The following is a 21,563-nucleotide window of genomic DNA, read 5'->3' on the forward strand; positions in this document are numbered from 1 at the left end:
AACAGTAACCAAAACCCTTTTCAGGGCTTGTGCTTCTCTTGCTTTTCTATTGTTTGTGTGAGTTACTATCCTCTGGCCTGTTTTATGCTTCCTTCAAGGTTCATTTGTCAGCCATTTTAGAGTGTACGCCCATGGACCTCACTAATTCAATGCAATGTCTTGTAAAAATGTTTTTGCAATGGTGCTGTATAGAAAGCGTCTTACAAAACAAGGCTCCTCCTTGGGATCTTAATTATGTTTTGGAAAAAGTTACTTTGCTCAAATGGAGCAAGTGTTATCAGGCTGACTGGTTTATATCCTAAGTTCGAAGTTTGAAAACTTTGAATGCCATATGATCTACATCATATGAGAGAAGTTTCAAACACTGAACATTACAACAGACATCGCCGTAGGGAATATTCCCCTTCACTTCAATGTAGTGCGATCTCGGAGTTGGTATATTTAAGTAGCGGGGGTGCAGGGAGGCTTGCCCCCTTGCATAGAACGTTCAGGTAGGATTTTTTATTTTTTTGTTTGTATTGTACTTTCGAAGTAAACTTTGCTCATATGGAATCGACCATATGAGATTCAAAGTTTTCGGACTTCGAACATATAATATAGACCCGGCTGACGAGGTTCTTAACATGAGAACAGTGTTATTGACTGCTCTGTACTCTGCAAGAGGAGATACTGAGTTGCAGGCTGTTATGGTGGGTCAGCCTTATCTCATTTTCCACAGAAATAGAATTTCCTTGAGAATTAATACTTCATTTATACCTAAAGTGGTTTCAGAGTTTGCTTTGAACCAAGCTATCCATCTCCCTGTCTTCTTTCTGGAACATAAAAATGAGGGAGAAAGGATATGCCATACCACGTATGTCCATAGACAACTCTGGTACTCTCTTGACAGAACAAAATATTTTAGGAACTTAACAGTGGTTCACTTTTCTTGTTCTAGTAAGAAAAGGACAACCTGTGTCAAAGCAGTGTTTACAAATGGTTGTCTCATGCTATTACCTTTTGTTATACCCACCACAATAAGGCACTTCCAGGCAGAGTGAGAACTCATTCTCCCAGGCCCTTGGCTTCATCTTTGGCATTTTGGAAGGGATAGGATTGTAGAGGTAGCAACTTGTTCCTCTGTGTCTTACTTTACAAAACTCTAAAAAAACAGATTTCTTCTCCAGGTGCAGGTCAGGCTTTGCTATGACCATGCTGGACCCCTCTCCTTCCTCCACCCAGTCAGTCCAATCTATGATGAATTTCCCATATAACTAAGGCTACTGCAACAGTGATCATACTGATGAGCATAGTACAGTTGTGTAAGTAAACTCACCATAACAGTAGATGTTTGATCAGTGCTGCAGTAGCCACTCCCTCCCTTCATCCCCCTCATGTTTTTGTTGCCATGGTGAGGACCTTCTGTGTTTCATTTCCTATCATTGACCAGGGCTGTAGTCCCTCTCTGTAAATTGGTGTGAAAGTTCTGAAGGTCTTGACACCCAAACCACTCTGTTTCTTCATCTCAAGTCAAGCTGAATTAACTTTTTGGACACACAGAAGGTGTCCATGAAGCATTGGAAGCAGGCTGGTTATGTGCAGGGTATAACCAGTGTAGCTTAGGCTGTTGCAGCAGTGATCATTCAAACATCCACTGTTACAGAAAGTTTGCTTACACAACTGTACTGTCTAGTGTAGTGCTACCATCCAGAGTCAAGACTGGAAGATTTTTTTTTCTCTTTTAATGAGTTATTTGAAGCTTTGTGTCTAAACATTTTTAGATACAACTAGGTAAACACAAAACCAGGTAATTTATACCACATGTTGAAATTACTTTATTGCAGTGCCTTTCATGGACTGTATACGTAACCAAAATAGTTTGATAGTGATATATTTCACTAGATTAGAAAGGCTCAAAATAGTGAAGGAAAAGAAAGCCGCAAGATATTGAAGTGTTAGACAAGTAATTTGGCTGACATAGAGAACATTTTATGTACATGATGATTTGTCCATAATCTGGATAGAAATTTTACAATAATGTAGTAACAGACTCCCTTATTTTAAGCAAACAGATTGGATAAAGTGAGAATGTACAGGTGGGGATGGTTGAAAATATCTCGAGCAAGAGTCACATTCACAGAGGTAATGTCATAGAGTGATTGCAAATAAAATCATTCTTATCTTATCCCTGAGGCTCTTACACAAGGAATTAATCTGGTATGAATGTAGAAGTGCCTTCAATAGGTTGAGCTGCTAAGAAGGTAGGATATAACCACTTCTAGAAATTAGTAGAAGTTTCGGTACAAGCACACCATCAAAATAGCTTGCAAAAAGTGTCTAATAAGCATGATTTTTTTTTTTTTTTTAGTGAGCCGAAATAAGTACTGAGTTCAGATTTGCCTTTTGGTAGATGTTCTTTGTGTTTCACTGTTGCCGTCATCACACTTGGGTTATCCTGCCAGGGGTAGCCCTCAATCAGCCCGAATACCAGAGGCTTAGTATTTCTGCGTCAGTTGCTGTCGCTTCAAGACTGACATTGGGTCATCAGAGGTATAAAAACAGGCAGCTGACGCCATTACATCAGTCTTTCTTGCCGAGGAGCCTGAACCAGAAGCAGTTCACAAGAGTGCCAGTTGGCCACTACCTGAGTTTAGTACCTTGTTGGGGATCCTTTTTTCTTGCTCTAACCGATTTCAGAAAAAGTTAACAGTTGCCTCGCCTGTGGAAAGCAAACACCACACCATGATTTCCATTCTCACTGCATCACCTGTTTAGGCCCAGACCACGATGTACCTCACTGTCGGTTTTGTGCCTTGTTCAATGCCTGAACTGTTCATTGTTGGGCCCTTATTGTAGCTAAATACCTCCATTCTCAATTTCCGTATTCCGAAATGGCTTCGGTAAGCTATCCGACTACCGATCTTCTGAAAAAACATAAGGATAAAGACAGAGACCGCACAGGTCCAAAACTGCCGACGATGCTTCCGTTAAGCTAGTCACCAGTTTACCGGTACTCAGTGAAGCATTTTTGCAGCCCCTGATGCCCACTGCGATGGATTCGCAGGCCGCTACTGAGCCCTTTTTGGAGTCCGGTATGCCACGGGACTCTTCTTTGACTACAGAACCTGCGAATGTCTCTACCTTGGATGGGTCTGGAGCCACTGTGCGGCATTGGCTTCTGAGGAAGTTCTTCTCACTACCGATATTCGACTTAAACTGACGACTTCTTTTGCGTGTTCAGTTCTTTCTAAAACTACTGAGTTTCTAAGGCCAAGAGTACGAGCTACCCCTGTAAAACTGACGACCTAAACTCAAACGACCACTTCCTTGCCACAGTCTCAGATGCTTAAAATGGCAGAAGACCTGATCATGCTGATTAGGGGAAGCCAGCCTTCCTCTGCTAAAAGAAAGAGACTTGTCCCAAGCAGCTTTATCTGACCAGGAGTCTGATGCCTCTGAGGTTTCTGAATATGAAGACATGCCTTTATCTCCCTTTGAGGATTCGGCTGTAGAGGAATCCATTCCTTCTGCCTCCCCTCCAGAAGATTTTTCTTCTGGTGAAACCTTACATACTTTGAGAGAGCATTTCCATTGAGAATGCCAGGATTATCCTCAGTCCAAAAAGAGACTCAGGGAATTTTTAGATTTACCGCAACACAGACCCTTAGCTATCCTTCCTGTTCTGGATGTTGTGGATGATGTCTTTATGGAATCCAGCCTAACTCTTGATACTTTACCCCCCTGCTCCAAGGAAAACTTGATAGGTATTAGAGTCACTGACTCTCACAAATTTCTCTTCAAAAATCCTACTGCTGACCCAGAGGTAATCTCCCAAGGACCTAAAGGAATAAAGGCAACTATGGCTAAGAATCCCACCCCTTCAGACAGGGATTCCTGAGCTTTAGACAGATGGGGTAAAAAAGTATACACCTCTGCAACTCTCGCCATTAGAGCATTGAATTTTCGCTTCCACATGCTGAAATACCAGCAATATACTATGGAACTTAAGAAAAAATTATCTACCTTTCCTGACTGTGCAGAAAATAAAAAATTACAGGAGCTTATGCATTCTGAAAATCAAGTCAGCAAGCATACCCTGCAATGTGGGTCTGACGCCCTAGAAGTGTCTTGCAGGGCAGCAGTCACAGGTTCTGAACTTGGAAGGCATGCCTGGCTTAAGGAGCAGACCTTGCCAGACCATGTCAAATCAAAATTATTGGACGCTGCTCTGAACAAGGACAATCTGTATGGCACCAAAGCAGAAGAGGTTTTAAAAAAGATGGAAGAAAAGGCTAAGTCTATGCAGACAGTGAAAGATTTTTTGCATGTGCAGCCTCCACGATTCAGTAGGCATTGCCCCTCAAAACATTGGTCCTTTCCAGCCCCCTCAAGGCCAGCTCAAACTAGACCCAGGGGAAACAAGACACCCCAGATTACAGTCTCAGGGTATGCAGAGATCTAAGCAATGGAGTACCTCCACTTCTAAAGCAGGGAGTGCTAAGCCATCCCCTTACGGAAAGAATTCACAATGACTTCTCAGCTCCAGTCCTCACCTCTGCTGAATTGCTCGTGCCCCTAGGAGGAAAACTTGCCCACCATGCAAAAAACTGGCCCTCCATCACCAATGATCGATGGGTCCTCAACATAGTATCCCAAGGGTACAAATTTTATTTCCACACACTGCCAACCCCAAAAGGGTTCCCAGACCTTCCTCCAAACCAGTGGGCAGAGGCACAAAACCAAGTTCAGTCCCTGCTCCTGAAGAACAGGTAGGCCAAGATTTTTATTCCAGACTCTTCCTGGTACCCAGAAGAGGGCACATGGCGCCCAGTCTATCCATTCTAAACACCTTCCTGGTGGTACCGAAAGTCAAAATGCTCACCCTACAGCAACTTCTCCCTATGCTGTCCAAAGATGCCTGGCTAGCCACCCTAGACCTAAAGGAGGCCTATCTGCACATCCCAGTCAGGGACTTCTGCAGGAAATATCTACGTTTTAGAGCAGGATCTATGCATTATCAATTCTCTGCACTTCCCTTTGGCATAGCCACTGCTCCCAGAGTTTTCACAAAATGTCTGGCTCCAGCCATTGCATACTGCAGACAGAGAAATATTCAAATTTACCCTTACTTGGACTATTGCCTGATTCAGGCGGACAGTCAGGGAAAGCTGTTGCAGCACCTGACATTTGTAAAGGGCCTTCTAACCTCCCTGGGGTACACTATCAACGAAAATAAATCAAAACTAGTCCCCAGTCAAAAAATTGTATTCCTGGGAGCAAGCTTGGACACCGCAACCCAGATGGCATTTCTTACTCCAGAACAAACCTGTCTGACAGGCTACTTTGCTCAAATGGCCACCAGAACACAGCTATCCACAAGGAAAATCCTGCAGGCTCTAGGGTTCATGGCCTCCTGCATTCTACTAATTCCATATGCCAGACTGCATATGAGGAAACTTCAGTGGTACTTAAGTCTTTGGTGCCAACATTTTCAGGACCTGGAAACTATCATTCCTATAATACCTTGTCTAAGGAAAGAGTTCCTTTGGTGGGCAGCAACATGCAACCACAACAAGGGTCTTCCCTTTACACAACCCCATGCCACCCATACCCTAACCACAGATGCATCAGACTATGCCTGGGGTGCACATCTGGATAGCAGGTGCATTCAGGGCCACTGGAGTCCAAATCAGATTCATCTGCACATCAACTAAAAAGAGATGCTAGCTGATCAGAGTGCTCTGACAGATTTCAGATCCTTACTCACACCGGGGCCCCTACTAATCAAAACCGACAACACCACAGTGATGTGGTACATCAACAAGCATGGGGGAACCAACTCTTACCCACTATGTAGGCTAGCCATGACCCTGTGGAACACTGCCTCAGCCATGCATATTCACCTGCAAGCTCAATTCCTGCCAGGCAATCAAAACTCTGTGGTAGACAGCTTAAGCAGAAATCTCCTAGACCCACACGAGTGGCAATTAAACCACAACACCTTCAGTCTTGTGACCTAGAAATGGGGTACCCCGGAGGTGGACCTATTTGCCTCCCACTACAATCACCAGCTTGGCAAATGCTGCACCAGGGTACCTCACGGCAAGGCCTGGAAAGTGAATGCCCTATCCTTCCAGTGGGGAAAACCTCTCAGTCTATGCATTTTCCCCTCTGCCACCTCTTGCAAGAGTATTACTCAAGCTAAGGGAGGAAAGACCAAGAGCAATCCTAATTGCCTCAGACTGGCCACGCCAACACTGGTACCCACCACTGCGCAGTCTGTCACCAGTGCCCCCATGGCACCTACCACAGATCCCAACTCTCCCAACTCAGCAGGAGGGACAGTTCTTGCATCCACAATTGCAAACCCTGAACCTTGCAGCCTGGCTTATTCCTTGAATTCTCCTCCAGTAGCCAACCTAAGCAAGCAAGTACTGGATGTCATACGTGAAGCCAGATGACCCAGTACAAGGAAATCCTATGCTGACAAGTGGAAAAGGTATTGTTTCTGGGTTCACACTAAAGGAGTGGATACAGCACAGGCCCTCCTTACCTCTTATCCTAGATTACCTAGCAGACATACTCCACAGAGGCCTGTCCTTCTCTTCCATTATGATCCATGCCTCTGCCATCTCTGCTCATTACATCATGGAGCCACCTCTCTTCTCTCACCCTCTCATCAAGCAGTTCCTAAGAGGGGCTAACAACTTATGGCCACCAAGAAGAGCAACCACCCCTGCTTGGGACCTTAACTTTGTGTTGGAAAAGCTCATGCTTACCCCCCTTTGAGCCTGCAGCATCAGCAGAGTTAAAATTTCTTTCTTGGGAAAACAGCCTTGCTTCTGGCCATCACTTCATCTAGAAGAGTGTCTGAGCTACAAGCATTTATGGTTGTGGAACCCTTCATTATTTTTCATGCTGACAGTCTCACTCAGGACCAACCCAACTTTGATGCCTAAAGTGGTGTCCATTGTGGCTCTCATCCAGTCTATCCATTTGCCCACCTTTTTCCCTAATCCTCAAAATAAGGGGGAAAGAATCCTGCACTCACGTGCACACACAGCTCAGATTCTACCTTGATAGGTCTAAGCCCTTTAGGAAATCTGACCAGTTACTAGTAAGCTTTGCACCAGGGACAAAAGGCAAGGCCATATCAAAACAAACCATCTCCAAATGGATAGCACACTGTATCCATTTCTGTTGCAAACACCATGGGAAGCCACCCCCTCAGGGGGTCAGAATGCATTCTCCTATGGCAACTTCAACCTCTACAGCCTTTCTCAGAGGAGTCCCTACCAGGGACATTCTGGAAGCAGCTACTTGGAGATGTTCTTTGTGTTTCACTGTTGCAGTCATTACATCTGGGTTATCTGCTTGCAGTAGCCCTCAGTCAGCCTGATTAACAAAATCTTGGGTCCTGCATCAGTTGTTGTCCCTTCTTCCATGTCAGTTAGTCAGGGGAATAGAACATGCAGCCAATGCCATTGCATCAGTCTTTCTTGCTGTGCGGTGCCTGAAGCAGAAGCAGTTCGCAAGTGCCGATCGGCCGACTCCTGAAATTTTCATTTTCGAGTTTCAGAACCGAAGTCTTCAACTAAAGCTAAGTACCCTGCTGGGGAAACTCTTTCTTGCTCCTTTCCAATGTCAGTAAAAGTTAATAATTGCATTACCTGTGGAAAGCAAATACCTCACAAAGATTTTCATTCGTACTGTATTCCTTGCCTAGGCCCTGACCACAATGTACCTTGCTGTTGGTTTTGTGCTTTATTTAATCAGCACACTATCCATCGTCGGTATATTTTTGCCTCTAAATATTTTGCTTCTCAGTTTAATTATCCAGAAATGTCATCGGTTAGCCATCCGACTACCGGGATTCCGACAAACACAAAGATAAAGACAGAGACAGGCCGCCAAGGTCCAAAGCTGCCGACGATGCTTCTCCTAAGCCAGTCGCCAGTTCGCCGGTACTCAGTGAGGCACTTTCGCAGCCCCTGATACCTGCTACTTCTGACTCGCAGACCTCTACTAAGACCCATTCGGAGTCCAGTATGCCGCGAGATGCTTCAACTATGGAACCTGTGGGTGTCTCTACCTTGGATGGGTCCGGAGCCGTGTGCAGGCACCGGCTTCTGAGGGTGTATTTAGGCCTACGGACTTGCATATTAAATCGACGCCTCCTTCTTCATTTAGGCCAAAATCTCGAACCATGCCTAAAAAACTGACGCCCAGGCCAGATGCTCAGGCCTGTATGCCTAAAGAACAAATAAGAATGGCTGAAGATCTTATAACTCTAATGAGAGGAAGCCAACCTCCCCCTTCTATGAGACCTAGGACTGAAGTTGTTTATGAATCTTCTGACCAGGATTCTGATTTTTCTGATTCTTCTGATGATCTGGATTTGCACTTGTCTACTTATGAGGATTCTGATGCAGAGGACTCCATTCCTTCTGCTTCCCCTCCAGAGGATTTTGCTTTTGGTGAAAGCTTACATACTCTAAGGGAGCATTTCCACTGGGAAAGATGGATTTTTCTGATTCAAAAAAGAGGCTTAGGGATTTCTTACTCCTGCCTCAGCATAGGCCTTTAACTATACCTCCTGTACTAGACATTGTTGATGATGCCTTTTCAGAATCTAGTTTGACCCCTGATTCTTTGCCTCCTGCTCCCGGAAAACCTGACAGATATTACAGGGTTCCTGATTCACACAAGTTCCTTTTTAAAAATCCTATTGCGGATCCAGAGACAATTTTACAGGGACCCAAGGGCATTAAGGCTTCTACTAAAAATCCTACCGCCTCTGATAGAGACTCCAGGGCACTGGATAGATAGGGTAAGAAGGTTTACACTTCTGCAACATTGACCATTAGGGCTTTAAACTGCCAGTTTCATATGTTAAAGTATCAACAACATGTTATTGGAGTACTTAAACAAAAAATTATGTTGATTCCTGACTGTGCTGAAAATAAAGAATTACAGGATTTAATGCATTCTGCTGAACAGGTTGGAAAACATTGTGGATTTGATTCATTAGAGGCCTCTTGCAGGGCTGCTGTTACTGGATCTGTGCTCAGAAGGCATGCTTGGCTTAAGGCGCAATCTTTGCCTGATCAAGTTAAAGCTAAATTGTTGGATGCTCCCTTAAATCAGGACCGCCTGTTTGGCAACAAGGCTGAGGAAGTTCTTAAAAAGATGGAAGATAAAGCTAAATCTATGCAAACTGTTAAAGATTTCTTAAAAGTTTAGCCTCCTAGATTTAGTAAGCACTGGCCCTCTAAAACTTGGTCCTTTCCAGCCCCTTCCAGGTCTTCTCAAGCCAAACCCAAACACAGCAGAAACCCCAGGTTTCAGTCTCAAGGGACAGACAAGACTAAGCAGTGGGGGGTTTCCGCACCCAAATCTGCGAGTAGTAAGACTCCCCCCTATGGAAAACTGTCTCAATGACTTGTTTTTAAAACTTCCAAGCACTTCCAACTGAATGCTCCTTTAGGCGGAAAGATTGGTCTGCAAGCCAAAAACTGGGAACTCATTACTCAGGACAAATGGGTTTTAAATGTAGTGTCCCAAGGATACAGATTTCACTTCCACACGTTACCAACACCAAGCGGGTGGCCAGATCTACCCCCATATCAGTGGGCAGAAGCCCAAAATCAAGTACTCTGTCTCTTATTCATGGGGGCTATTCAATTGGTACCAGAAGAGGAAAAGGGACAAGGTTTCTATTCAGACTTCCTGGTACCCAGAAAAGGCAGTGCATGGTGTCCTATCCTGGACCTTTCTACTCCTAAACACCTTTCTGGTGATTCCAGAATTTAAGATGCTGACTCTTCACCAGCTTCTTCCTATGCTAGGCAAAGATGCATGGTTGGCAACACTAGACTTAAAAGAAGCATACCTGCACATCCCTATCAGGAAGTCTTGCAGAAGATATCTACTTTTCAAAGCAGGCTACATGGACTATCAGTTCTCTGCACTGCCCTTTAGCTTATCTACTGTGCCCAGGGTATTCACAAAGTACCATTGCTCCAGTCATTGCATTTTGCAGGCAAAGAAATATTCAAATATACCCATACCTGGATGATTGTCTAATTCAGGCAGAAAGCCAGTCATTCTTTTTTTGAATCATCTGGCCTTTGTTCAAAAGGTACTGACTTGTCTGGGGTTCACCATAAACGAAAATAAATCACACCTGGTACCCTGTCAACAAATGATATTCCTGGGAAAAGGCTTGAATACAACTTGACAGATGGCTTTCCTCACGCCAGAGAAACGGATTCTTTTGACAACCTACTTCAAACAAGTGGCCACAAAACCCCAGCTATCTGCAAGGCAAATACTGCAAGCCTTGGGGTTCATGGCCTCCTGCATTCTTCTAATTCCATATGCAAGGCTGCATATGAGAAAACTACAGTGATATCTCAAAAGCCTATGGTGTCAACATTCACAGGATCTAGAAGCAAGGATTCCTATCATACCTTGCCTACGCCTAGAGTTCCTTTGGTGGGAAGAGGCCTGCCACCAAAACAGGGGACTACCATGGACATTACCCCCTGCCGCCCAAATCTTAACAACAGATGCATCAGACTATGCATGGGGAGCTCACCTGGGAAGTGCATTCAGGGCAAATGGAACCCAAGTCAAATGCACCTGCACATAAATCAAAAGGAAATGTTGAAGCTGTACAGAATGCTCTGACAGCCTTCAAGGACCACATTCTTCCAGGACAACTAATGGTAAAAACGGACAACACCACTGTCATGTGTTACATAAACAAGCAGGGGGGTGCACATTCTTACCCCCTCTGCAGACTAGCCATGGCATTGTGGAACACAGCTTTGAGCTACCAAGTGAATCTTCAAGCTCAATTCCTGCCAGGAAAACTAAATACACTGGCAGATGGACTAGGCAGAAACCTCATGGACCCATATGAGTGGAAAGTGGAACCAAGGATTTTCAACATGTTGACAAGCAAATGGGGGAGCCCAGATATAGACCTGTTGGGCTCCCCCCAGAACCATCAATTGGACAAATTTTGCACAAGGATTCCCCACAAGCTAGCTTGGAAAGTGGATGCTCTGTCCTTCACTTGGAAAAACCTATCAGTTTATGCCTTTCCTCCTCTGCCTCTGCTCTCCAAGGTACTACTAAAGATCAAACAGGCAAGCCAAGGATGATTTTAATTGCACCAGACTGGCCTCGCCAACACTGGTACCCACTCTTGCGCAGTGTGTCACGCTTGGCTCCATGGCACCTGCCTCAGACTCCTTCCCTGTTGTCTCAGCAGGAGAACCAGATTCTGCACCCTCAGCTGCAAACCCTGAACCTAGCAGCCTGGCTAATTACCTAATATCTCCTTTTACCATCCCTCAGTCAGTGATGGATATCATGTTAGGGGCAAGGAGGCCTAGTACTAGAAAATCTTGTGCTGCAAAATGGAAAAGATTTTGTGCCTGGAACCAGTCTCAAGGAATGAACGTAGCAGTGCCCAATTTACCTCCGATTTTACAGTACTTGACTGAGATGCTTCATAACGGCTTGTCCTTTTCCTCCATCAGAATTCATACCTCAGCCATTTCAGCTCATTATAGCACAGAGCCTCCCCTCTTCTCTCACCCACTGCTCAAGCAGTTCCTCAGAGGGGCCAGAAATGTAAGGCCACCCAGGAGAGCTGCAACTCCAGCTTGGGATCTTAACTTTGTCTTGGAGAAACTCTTCCTACTTTCGAGCCAGCTGCTACTGTAGATTTAAAATTCCTTTCCTGGAAAACAGCTTTCCTTTTAGCAATCACTTCTGCAAGATGGGTATCTAAATTACAGGCCCTTATGGCAGTGGAACCTTTCATCATCTTTCATGCGGACAGGGTGTCCCTCAGAACCAGTCTCTCCCAAATGCCCAAGGTAGTATCCAGTGTGGCTCTTAATCAGTCCGTTTATTTGCCTACCTTCTTTCCTAACCCACAGAACAAAGGGGAACAGATACTGCACTCTTTAGATGTTCACAGACAACTTAGATTCTACTTGGACAAGACTAAACCTCAAAGAAAATCTGAACAACTGCTGGTGGCATTTGCTGCAGGGACAGAGGGGAAAGCTATTTCAAAACAAACCATTTCAAAATGGATAGGCCACTGCATTCATTTCTGCTATAAGCACCATGGAAAACCTATCTCACAGGGCATCAGACCCCATTCAACCAGGGCTGCATCTACCTCTACAGCCTTTATCAGGGGTGTCCCTACCAGGGACATACTAGAAGCTGCTACCTGGAGTTCTGTACATACTTTCACCAAGCATTATCATTTACCAATTTTCTCTTAATCCAGAGCTGGTTTTGCCTCTGCAGTCTTGCAGGGCCTTATAGCTGGTCCTAATTCTATTTAAATTCCTCCTCCCAACCTTAGCTTTGGGAATCTACCCAAATGCAATGACTGCAACAGTGAAACACTAAGAACATAGTACAGTTGTGCACACTTAACATAAATGTAGATGTTCGAGTGTATTTACTGTTGCAGTCCTGGTTACCCTCCCTCCAGCCCCCTTTCTTCTTTTGGCTATACCTCTACTCTCACTTACTATGCTCAAAAGCTGTTTGGTGTAGTTGCTTTTCTGTTGGAGGTATATCCTTGTATTTATAGATTTAATTGCTTCCCATTAGGGGGGCACCTGATATCTGGTGCAATACAAACTGATGTAATGGCGTCGGCTGCATGTTTTATACCCCTGACGACCTGACGTCATGGAAGAAGGGATAGCAACTGACGCAGGACCCAAGACTTTGTTAATTGGGCCGACTGAGGGCTACTGCAAGCAGATAACCCAAATGTAATGACTGCAACAGTGAATACACTCGAACATCTACATTTATGGTAAGTGTACACAACTGTACTTTCTGTTCATACCTTCACCAAGCATTACCACCTGCCCATCTTTTCCAAATCCAGGGCGGGCTTTGCAACAGCAGTCCTGCAGGGCATACTAGCCAGCCCCAACTCTTCTTGACTGCCTCCACCCATTCTTCAGCTTTGGGAATCAACCCAAGTGTGATGACTACAACAGTGAAATATGAAGAACATAGTACAGTTGTGTACACTTACCATAAATGTAGATGTTCAAGTGTATTCACTTTTGCAGTCTTGGTTTCCCATCCACCAACCCCCATGTCTCTCTCTCTCTCTTCCTCAGTCCTTGCTGGGCTATTGGTATTTACTTTTTACTGGTGGTGTTTTTCCACCATAACTTAGCTCCCTATTTGGGGGCTCCTGACATTTGGGGCAAGAAAAACTGATGTAATGGCGTCAGCTGCCTGTTTATATACCTCTGATGACCTGACGTCAGTCTTGAAGCGACAGCAACCGACGCAGAAATACTAAGCCTCTGGTATTCGGGCTGACTGAGGGCTACCCGTGGCAGGATAACCCAAGTGTGATGACTGCAACAGTGAATACACTCGAACATCTACATTTATGGTGAGTGTACACAACTGTACTTTCCTTATTATCCAGGCAGTCCTTAGAGAAAAGAAGGTTGCTGCCATTATTATGAAAGCAAATCGTATTGCATTCTCCTTCTGTTACCTGCACAGTGTCCTCAGTAGCTAGGTAGTAAGTGGAACTATGCAAGTGCAGGATAGTGCAGCCATGCTTCCAGCGTGCATCGATTAGTCATTCATCCCTTCCTCTACCACCACCACACCCAAATGCCTCTGGGCTCGTGGAGCAAGCTCATAGCCTTCACTAAAGTACACTTCTGTGATAATGATCCCTAGCAGGGAAAATAGTTGGCCAGCAGTAGCTCACCCTAATTTGCTTTGCCCAGCTCTCTGGCTGTAAATACATTAACTAAACCTGAAATGTCAGCACTGTAATTTGGCTCCTTGTAGCTGCATCAGATGGCTAGGCAGCACTGGAATGGTAAGATTGTATTGTTGTCTTTGATCATGATCAGTAATATTGTCTGATAATTTGCTTGCTTCATACAATAGCAATAAGCTGAAGTTTTTTTTTTTTTTTTATTTCAGTTTGAAATTGAAGAAGAGGATGAAAGTCTGTCTGCTGTTTTACCTTGCTCTAAGGGAGATGATGAACTTCCTGAAGGATTTCCTCAGATTGAAGAATTTGGAACTTTAAGTTCCTCACAGGAACGCGCAGCATATGAGGATTCTCATATACTTATTTCTCTAGAGAAACAACGATTAGAGCTAGAAAAGCAAAGAATGGACATAGAAGCTGAAAGGCTCATTGTAGAAAAAGAACGGTTACAAATTGAAAAAGAGAGGTTACGACACCTAGATATGGAAAATGAAAGGCTGCAGTTGGAGAAGGAGCGTCTACAGATTGAAAGAGAGAGGCTTAGGCTGTTACTGAGTCAGGCAGATAAACCTGCTGAAAGCGAACAAGCACCAGCAGAAAAACCTGTTCTGCAGCCTGTTGACTTGGAAACAGAAAAACTGAAGCTTGAAAAAGAGCGCTTACAGTTGGAAAAAGAAAGGCTGCAATTTTTAAAATTTGAAACTGAAAAACTGCAGATTGAGAAGGAGCGTTTGCAAGTTGAGAAAGAACGCCTTCGGATCCAAAGAGATGGACTTGCACCATAACATTTATTCAGTGTTTAAACAGATTTAATCAGTCGTAGTCTAAATATTGTATACGGTTTAAAAAAATGCCAGTACTCTGGCAGTTAACACTAGACCAGAATAACGATTAGGACCTTGCTGAGAAGCCACTGTTGGTTTTCATAGCTTGATGGCTAGTACTTATTTTGTACATGCATTAAAGAACTCAGTGCTATGCTGAGGGAGGTGCTGATTGACTACCTCTGAGTATCCCTTTATTTTGTGCTGTAGCATTAGTTTCTGTCTTAGGAAGTTTTAAATTTTAGCCACAATTTGCACATTTGTTATTTTAGCTATGTAACTGAGAGATGGCCATTCTGAAGTATTAAAGCCTTTTCTACTCCTCTCCAACCACCAAAAAAGTAAGTACATTCATGTATTGTGTGTTTGATATCTGCTTTATAATTAGATGTATTCGGTCTCCTACCATTTTACCTTGACAGTATCATGATGATGAACTAACTGATATAATTCATTCAGGAAGAATATTAGCTGTCTACTGATAATAGTATGACCCCCATATTGTGCATATATTTGTGGTAGCTTTTGTTGGAGCATTGCCAGTTATTGGTCTGTCTTCTGTTGTATTGATCTCTGAAAGGTGACTGCTATCAGTGGTGACCAGTCAGGGTGTGCTTATCAGTACTGGATTGGGTGGCTCTGTGAGTATTCCAGCTTAATTTCGGTCAGTGGTACAATAGTACGTCAAAAAAGTAATTTCTCATGGCTGGAAACTCAATAATTACATTTCTTAATACTAATCTAAGCAAACCCATAAGAAATTGGTTTTCAATAAAAAAGTAATTTCTCATAGGTTAGGTGCTAGCAAGTTTCTGGTAAAAGAATGGGCTCTCCCAGTAGCTGAGAAGGTCTGATACATGAAGTTACATTAATATGGCTATGAACTGGAAATTCACCCTTTTGCAGTTTCATTATCTTAAGTAGTGGTCTTCAGACTTAGAAGTATGCCTTGTCAGCTGTTCTGCCAGAAACATCTACCATCCTGTTGGCAGTAATTTGCTGCACTGGCCTTTTGAAGTTCGAATCTGTTGAAAAGCAAGGAACAGGTGATATTGTTTTTTTCTCTTTTGTTGTAAACTTGCTTTGCATCTAAGAACAAAAAATCATAGCACTGCAGTTAAATTGTTGTACTTTAGACATATTTTTTTGGCACGACCTTGTATTCACAGTCTTCTTTCTTTTAGACTTCTAGCAAAGGTATTGTTCCAATGTTGTCTTTCTCATTCTTTCCTCACCTTTTGGGTATATGATCTAACTTAGGCGCATTTACTAGACTCTTGGGTCCTACTCTTGAGCTCCTCCCTTTACTCATAATGCCCCAATCAACCTGCTATACCTCAGATATTGTTTGCCGCCATATTGCAATAGACAAGTATCCTTCTCAGAGCTTTTTTGGGTGTTCTGTTTTTTTTCTGTAAGTCCAGTTTGAAATGCTTGTCTTTCTATTCTCATGTTGCAGTATTCCAACTGTTGAGTTTTCCTATCTTGCTACCCGAATGCCCATCCAGTATACAAAAGCTTCTAGTCACTGCTAGGTACGTAAGATGTCTGACGCTGGCCCAGGGAACGTGGGCCATAAAAGAGATGTCTGCATGTACCTTTCATCAGAAATTCTCTGCTGCCAGTCGAACTTTAGCATTCCTGCCGTCGTTGCTTCAGATCTTCTCTAAAGATAAGTACCCCCACTGGGGACTTTTTGTTTCCTTTTGTCACTGTATGCTTGATAGGGTTGCATGTCTTCCAGGAAGGGAAAGTGCAAGTGTGATAGTCAGATCCCCCATAAGGATGCCCACGATCTTTGCCTTTTCTCTCTATGGCTGTCACATGACCATCTTTCCTGTGGGATCTGTGAGGCCTTCATTCTGAAAACCATACATAGCTGCCTACATGCGCTAAATATATATTTAGAAAATCAGTGTCTCAAACGCTTAGTCTTGCGGATATGGAAGGACTGTCAGGTCAGCCCATGGAACCACCAAAAAAGGACAAGGTTTCCAGGCCTGAAGTTGCTACTGCCGCCCCTCCACCAATGTCCCTCCTGTGGCAGACATTCACCTGGAAGAATATTCAGAGTCTGCTGATGTAGGTATAGTGGGTACAACTTGGTATGCCACAGAACCTTTTGCAGAAGGCACATCCTTGAGGGTTTGCAGACGTCACCTTGCGATGTTGAGGGGGAACCACTGGATGTTCTTAGTGTTTCACTGTTGCAGTCTTTACATTTGGGTTGTCTGCATGCAGATAGCCCTCAGTCGGCCTGATTAACAAAGTCTTGGGTCCTGCTTCGGTTGCTGTCCCTTCTTCCATGACGTCAGGTAGTCAGGGGTATAAAACATGCAGCCAATGCCATTACATCAGTCTTTCTTGCCGTGCGGTGCCTGAAGGAGAAGCAGTTCGCAAGTGCCGATCGGCTGACTCCTGAAATTTTCATTTTAGAGTTTCAGAACCGAAGTCTTCTACTAAAACCAAGTACCCCATTGTGGAAACTTTTTCTTGCTCCTTACCAATGTCAGTAAAAGTTAATAATTGCATTACTTGTGGAAAGCAAATACCTCAAAGATTTTCATTCATACTGTATTCCTTGCCTAGGCCCTGACCACGATGTACCTTGTTGTCGGTTTTGTGCTTTATTTAATCAGTGCACTGTCTGTCGATGGTATATTTTCGCCTCTAAATATTTTGGTTCCCGGTTTAATTATCCAGAAAAGTCATCTATTAGCTATCCGACTACCGGGATTCTGAAAAAACGCAATGATAAAGACAGTCTGCCGAGGTCCAAAACTGCCGACAACGGTTCTCCTAAGCCAGTCGCCAGTTCGCCAGTACTCAGTGAGGCGCTTTCGCAACCCCTGATTCCCGCTACTTCTGATTCGCAGACCTCTACTGAGATCCATTCAGAGTCTGGTATGCCGTGAGATGCTTCAACTATGGAACCCGCGGATGTCTCTACCTTGGATGGGCCCAGAGCAGCTATGCAGGCACCGGCTTCTGAGGGTGTATTCAGGCCTACAGACTTGCATATTAAACTGACGCCTCCTACTTTACTAAGGCCTAAATCTCGATCCATGCCTAAAAAACAGACACCCAGGCCACATGCTCAGGCCTCTATGCCTAAAAAACAAATGATAAGAATTGCTGAAGATCTATTAACTTAATCAGGGGTAGCCACCCCCCCCCCAAGAGGCCTAGGACTGTGGTTGATTATGAATCTTCTGATTATCTTTATTTGCCCCTATCTACTTATGAAGATTCTGATGCAGAGGACTGCATTTCCTCTGCTTTCCCTCCTGAGGATTTTTCTTTTGGGGAAACTTTACATACTCTAAGGGAGCATTTCCACTGGGAAAGCCAGGATTTTTCTGATTCAGAAAAGAGGCTTGGGGATTTCCTTCTCCTACCTCAGCATAGGCCTTTAGCTATTCCTCCTGTACTAGACATTGTTGATGGTGCTTTTTCGGAATCTAGTTTGGCCCCTGATTCCCTGCCTCCTGCCTCCTGCTCCCAGAAAATCTGACAGATACTACAGGATCCCTGAGTCCCAAAAGTTCCTTTTCAAAAATCCTATTGTAGATCCAGAGACTATTTCACAGGGGCCCAAGGACATTAAGGCTTCTACTGCTAAAAATCCTACCCCTTCTGATAGAGAATCCAGGGCGCTGGATAGATGGGGTAAGAAGGTTTACACTTCTGCAGCCCTGACCATTAGGGCTTTAAACTGCCAGTTTCATATGTTAAAGTATCAGCAACATGTTTTTGGACTGATTAAACAGAAAATTATGTTGATTCCTGACTGTGTGGAAAATAAAGAATTACAGGATTTAATGCATTCTGCTGAACAAGTTGGAAAACATACTTTGCAATGTGGTTTTGATTCATTAGGGGCCTCTTGCAGGACTGCTGTTACTGGGTCTGTGCTCAGAAGGCATGCTTGGCTTAAGGAGCAATCTTTGCCTGATCATGTTAAAGCTAAATTGTTGCATGCTTCTTTAAATCAGGACCGCCTGTTTGGCAACAAGGCTGAGGAAGATGTTCTTCGTGTTTCACTGTTGCAGACATTACATTTGGGTAATCCGGTGGCAGGTTGCCCTCAGTCGACCTGATTAACAAAGTCTTTGGTCCTGCGTCGGTTGCTGTCCCTTCTTCCATGACGTCAGGTTGTCAGGGGTACAAAGCATGCAGCGGACGCCATTACATCAGTCTTTCTTGCCGCGTGGTTCCAGAAGCAGAAGCAGTTCGCAAGTGCCGGTCGGCCGACTCCTGAAATTTTCGTTTTCGATTTTCAGAACTGAAGTCTTCAACTAAAAGCTAAGTACCCCGTTGGGGAAACTTTTTCTTGTTCCTTACCGATGTCAGTAAAATTTAATAATTGCATTACTTGTGGGAAGCAAATACCTCATAAGGATTTTCATTGGTACTGTATTCCTTGCCTAGGCCCTGACCACAACGTGCCTTGCTGTCGGTTTTGTGCTAAATTTAATCAATGCACGATTAAATGTCGGTATATTTTTGCTTCTAAATGTTTTGGCTCAAGATTTAACTATCCAGAAATGTCGTCGGTTAGCAATCCCGACTACCGGAATTCCTAAAAAATGCAACGAAAAAGACAGAGACAGACCGTTGAGGTCCAAAATCGACAACTAGGCTTCTCCTAAACCAGTCGCCGGTTCGCCGGTACTCAGTGAGGCACTTTCGCAGCCTCTGATACCCACTACTTTTGACTTGCAGGTCTCTACTGAGACCCATTCAGAGTCCGGTATGCCACGGGATACTTTAAGTATTGATCCCGCGGATGTCTCTACCTTAGATGGGTCTGGAGCCGCTGAGCAGGCACTGGCTTCTGAGGGTGTTTTCAGGCCTAAGGATTTGTATATTAAACCGACGCCATCTTCAAAACTAAGGCCAAAAATTTTTTCTATGTCTAAAAACCGATGCTTGGGCCACGTGTACAGGCCCTAATGTCTAAAAAAACAAAGGATCAAAATGGCTGAAGATTTAATTACCTTGATCAGGGGTTCCCATCCCCCTCCTGCTAAGAGGCCTAGGCAAGGCACTGACTGACTCTTCAGATCAGGTTTCTATTTCTTCTGATTCCTCTTCTGATCAGGATTTATCTTTACCCACTTACAAGGACTCTGATGTAGAAGACTCCATCCCTTCTGCTTCTCCCCGTGAGGATTTCTCTTTTGGAGAAACTTTGCATACCTTAAGGGAACACTTTTAGTGGGAGAGTCAGGATTTTTCTGAATCTAAAAAGAGACTTGGGGATTTTCTACTTCTTCCTCAGCATAGGCCTTTGGCTATACCTCCTGATGTTCATAGTGTTACCCTGCTGCAGTCATCACACTTGGGTTATCCTGCCGTCAGGCGGTCCCGCAGTCTGTTCTAGACATTGCTGATTATGTTTTCTCAGAATCCAGTATGACTCCTCCCTGCCTCCGGCTCCTAGTAAGCCAGACAGATACTACAGGGTTCCTGACTCCCACAAATTCCTTTTCAAGAACCCTACTGCTGACCCTGAAACCATTTCTCAGGGTTCCAAGGGTGTTAAGGTCTCTACTGCTAAAAATCCTACCCCTTCTGACAGAGATTCCAGGGCGCTGGATATATGGGGTAAGAAGGTTTACATGTCTGCAACCTTGACAATCAGGGCTTTAAACTGTCAATTTCATATGCTTAAATATCAACAGCATGTCATGGGTTTACTTAAACAGAAAATTATGTTGATTTCTGACTGTGTGGAAAATAGAGTTGCAGGATTTATTACATTCAGCTGAACAAGTTGGAAAACATACCTTGCAGTGTGGTTTTGATTCCTTGGAGGCCTCTTGCAGGGCTGCTGTAACTGGATCTGTGATAAGAAGGCATGCTTGGCTCAAGGAGCAAAGTCTGCCTGACCATGTTAAAGCAAAATTTTTGGATGTTCCTTTACAACAAGGACAATCTATTTGGTAATAAGGCTGAAGACGTTTTGAAAAAGATGGAAGATAAAGCCAAATCTATGCAAACTGTGAAAGATTTCTTACAAGTGCAGACTCCCAAGTTTAGTAGGCACTGGCCTACTAAGAACTGGTCCTTTCCAGTGCCCATTAGAGCCGCTCAGGTCAAACCAGGTATTCCAGAGGCTTCAGGTTTCAGTCACAAGGAACTTTTAGAGCAAAGCAATGGGGTGCCTCCACCTCCAAATCTGGAAGCAACAAGGCACCTCCCTGTGATCTTAATGACTTTCCACTGCAATCACCAAGCACTTATAGCCGCCCCTTTGGGGGGATAACTGCCACTTCATGCACGAAGCTGGCAACTGATTACCCAGGACAAATGGGTTTTAAATATAGTATCCCAGGGATACAGATTTCATTTCCACACATTGCCAATCCCAAACGGATGGCCAGATCTGCCTCCAAATCAGTGGGCAGAGGCCCAGAAGCAAGTTATGTCCCTCATGAATATGGGGGCTATTCAGCCAGTACCAGAAATGGAAAAGGGACAAGGTTTTAATTCAAAACTTTTCCTGGTACCCAGAAAAGACAAATCATGGCATCCAATTCTGGACTTAACTATTCTAAATACATTTCTGGGCATTCCAAAATTCAAGATGCTGACTCTTCAACAGTTACTACCTATGCTAGGCAAAGATGCCTGATTGGTAACTCTAGACTTAAGAGACTTGCTTGCATATCCCAATCAGGGCATCTTGCAGATGATGCCTCCACTTCAAAGCAGGCTATTTGCATTATCAGTTCTCTGCACTGCCCTTTGGCTTATCTACTGCCCCCAGCATCTTCACAAAGTGCCTGGCACCAGTAATTGCATTTTGCAGGCAAAGAAATATTCAAATTTATCCATACCTGGACGATTGTCTAATTCAGGCAGAAAACAAGAACATTCTTCTAAAACATCTGGCATTTGTAAAAAAGGGTTCTAACTTGTCTAGGGTGCACCATAAACGAAAAGAAATC

At 44.0% G+C, this 21,563-nt stretch overlaps 1 protein-coding gene across 2 annotated transcripts in view; it reads left to right on the plus strand.

Moving 5' to 3' along the window:
- The window catches only part of MSANTD4 (Myb/SANT DNA binding domain containing 4 with coiled-coils), a 268,707-nt gene extending 253,921 nt beyond the window's left edge, over positions 1-14,786 (plus strand). For both annotated transcript variants that reach the window (XM_044072599.1, XM_044072598.1), the window contains exon 3: positions 13,993-14,786. In XM_044072599.1, coding sequence (XP_043928534.1) covers positions 13,993-14,568 — 576 coding nt within the window. In that variant the 3' untranslated portion in view covers positions 14,569-14,786. The remainder of the gene's footprint in view (positions 1-13,992) is intronic.
- Positions 14,787-21,563: the final 6,777 nt, after the last annotated feature.

The sequence above is a fragment of the Protopterus annectens genome, chromosome 5.part0 (genome assembly GCF_019279795.1).
Source record: "Protopterus annectens isolate FY-2018-M chromosome 5.part0, PAN1.0, whole genome shotgun sequence".
Classification (NCBI taxonomy): domain Eukaryota; kingdom Metazoa; phylum Chordata; order Ceratodontiformes; family Protopteridae; genus Protopterus; species Protopterus annectens.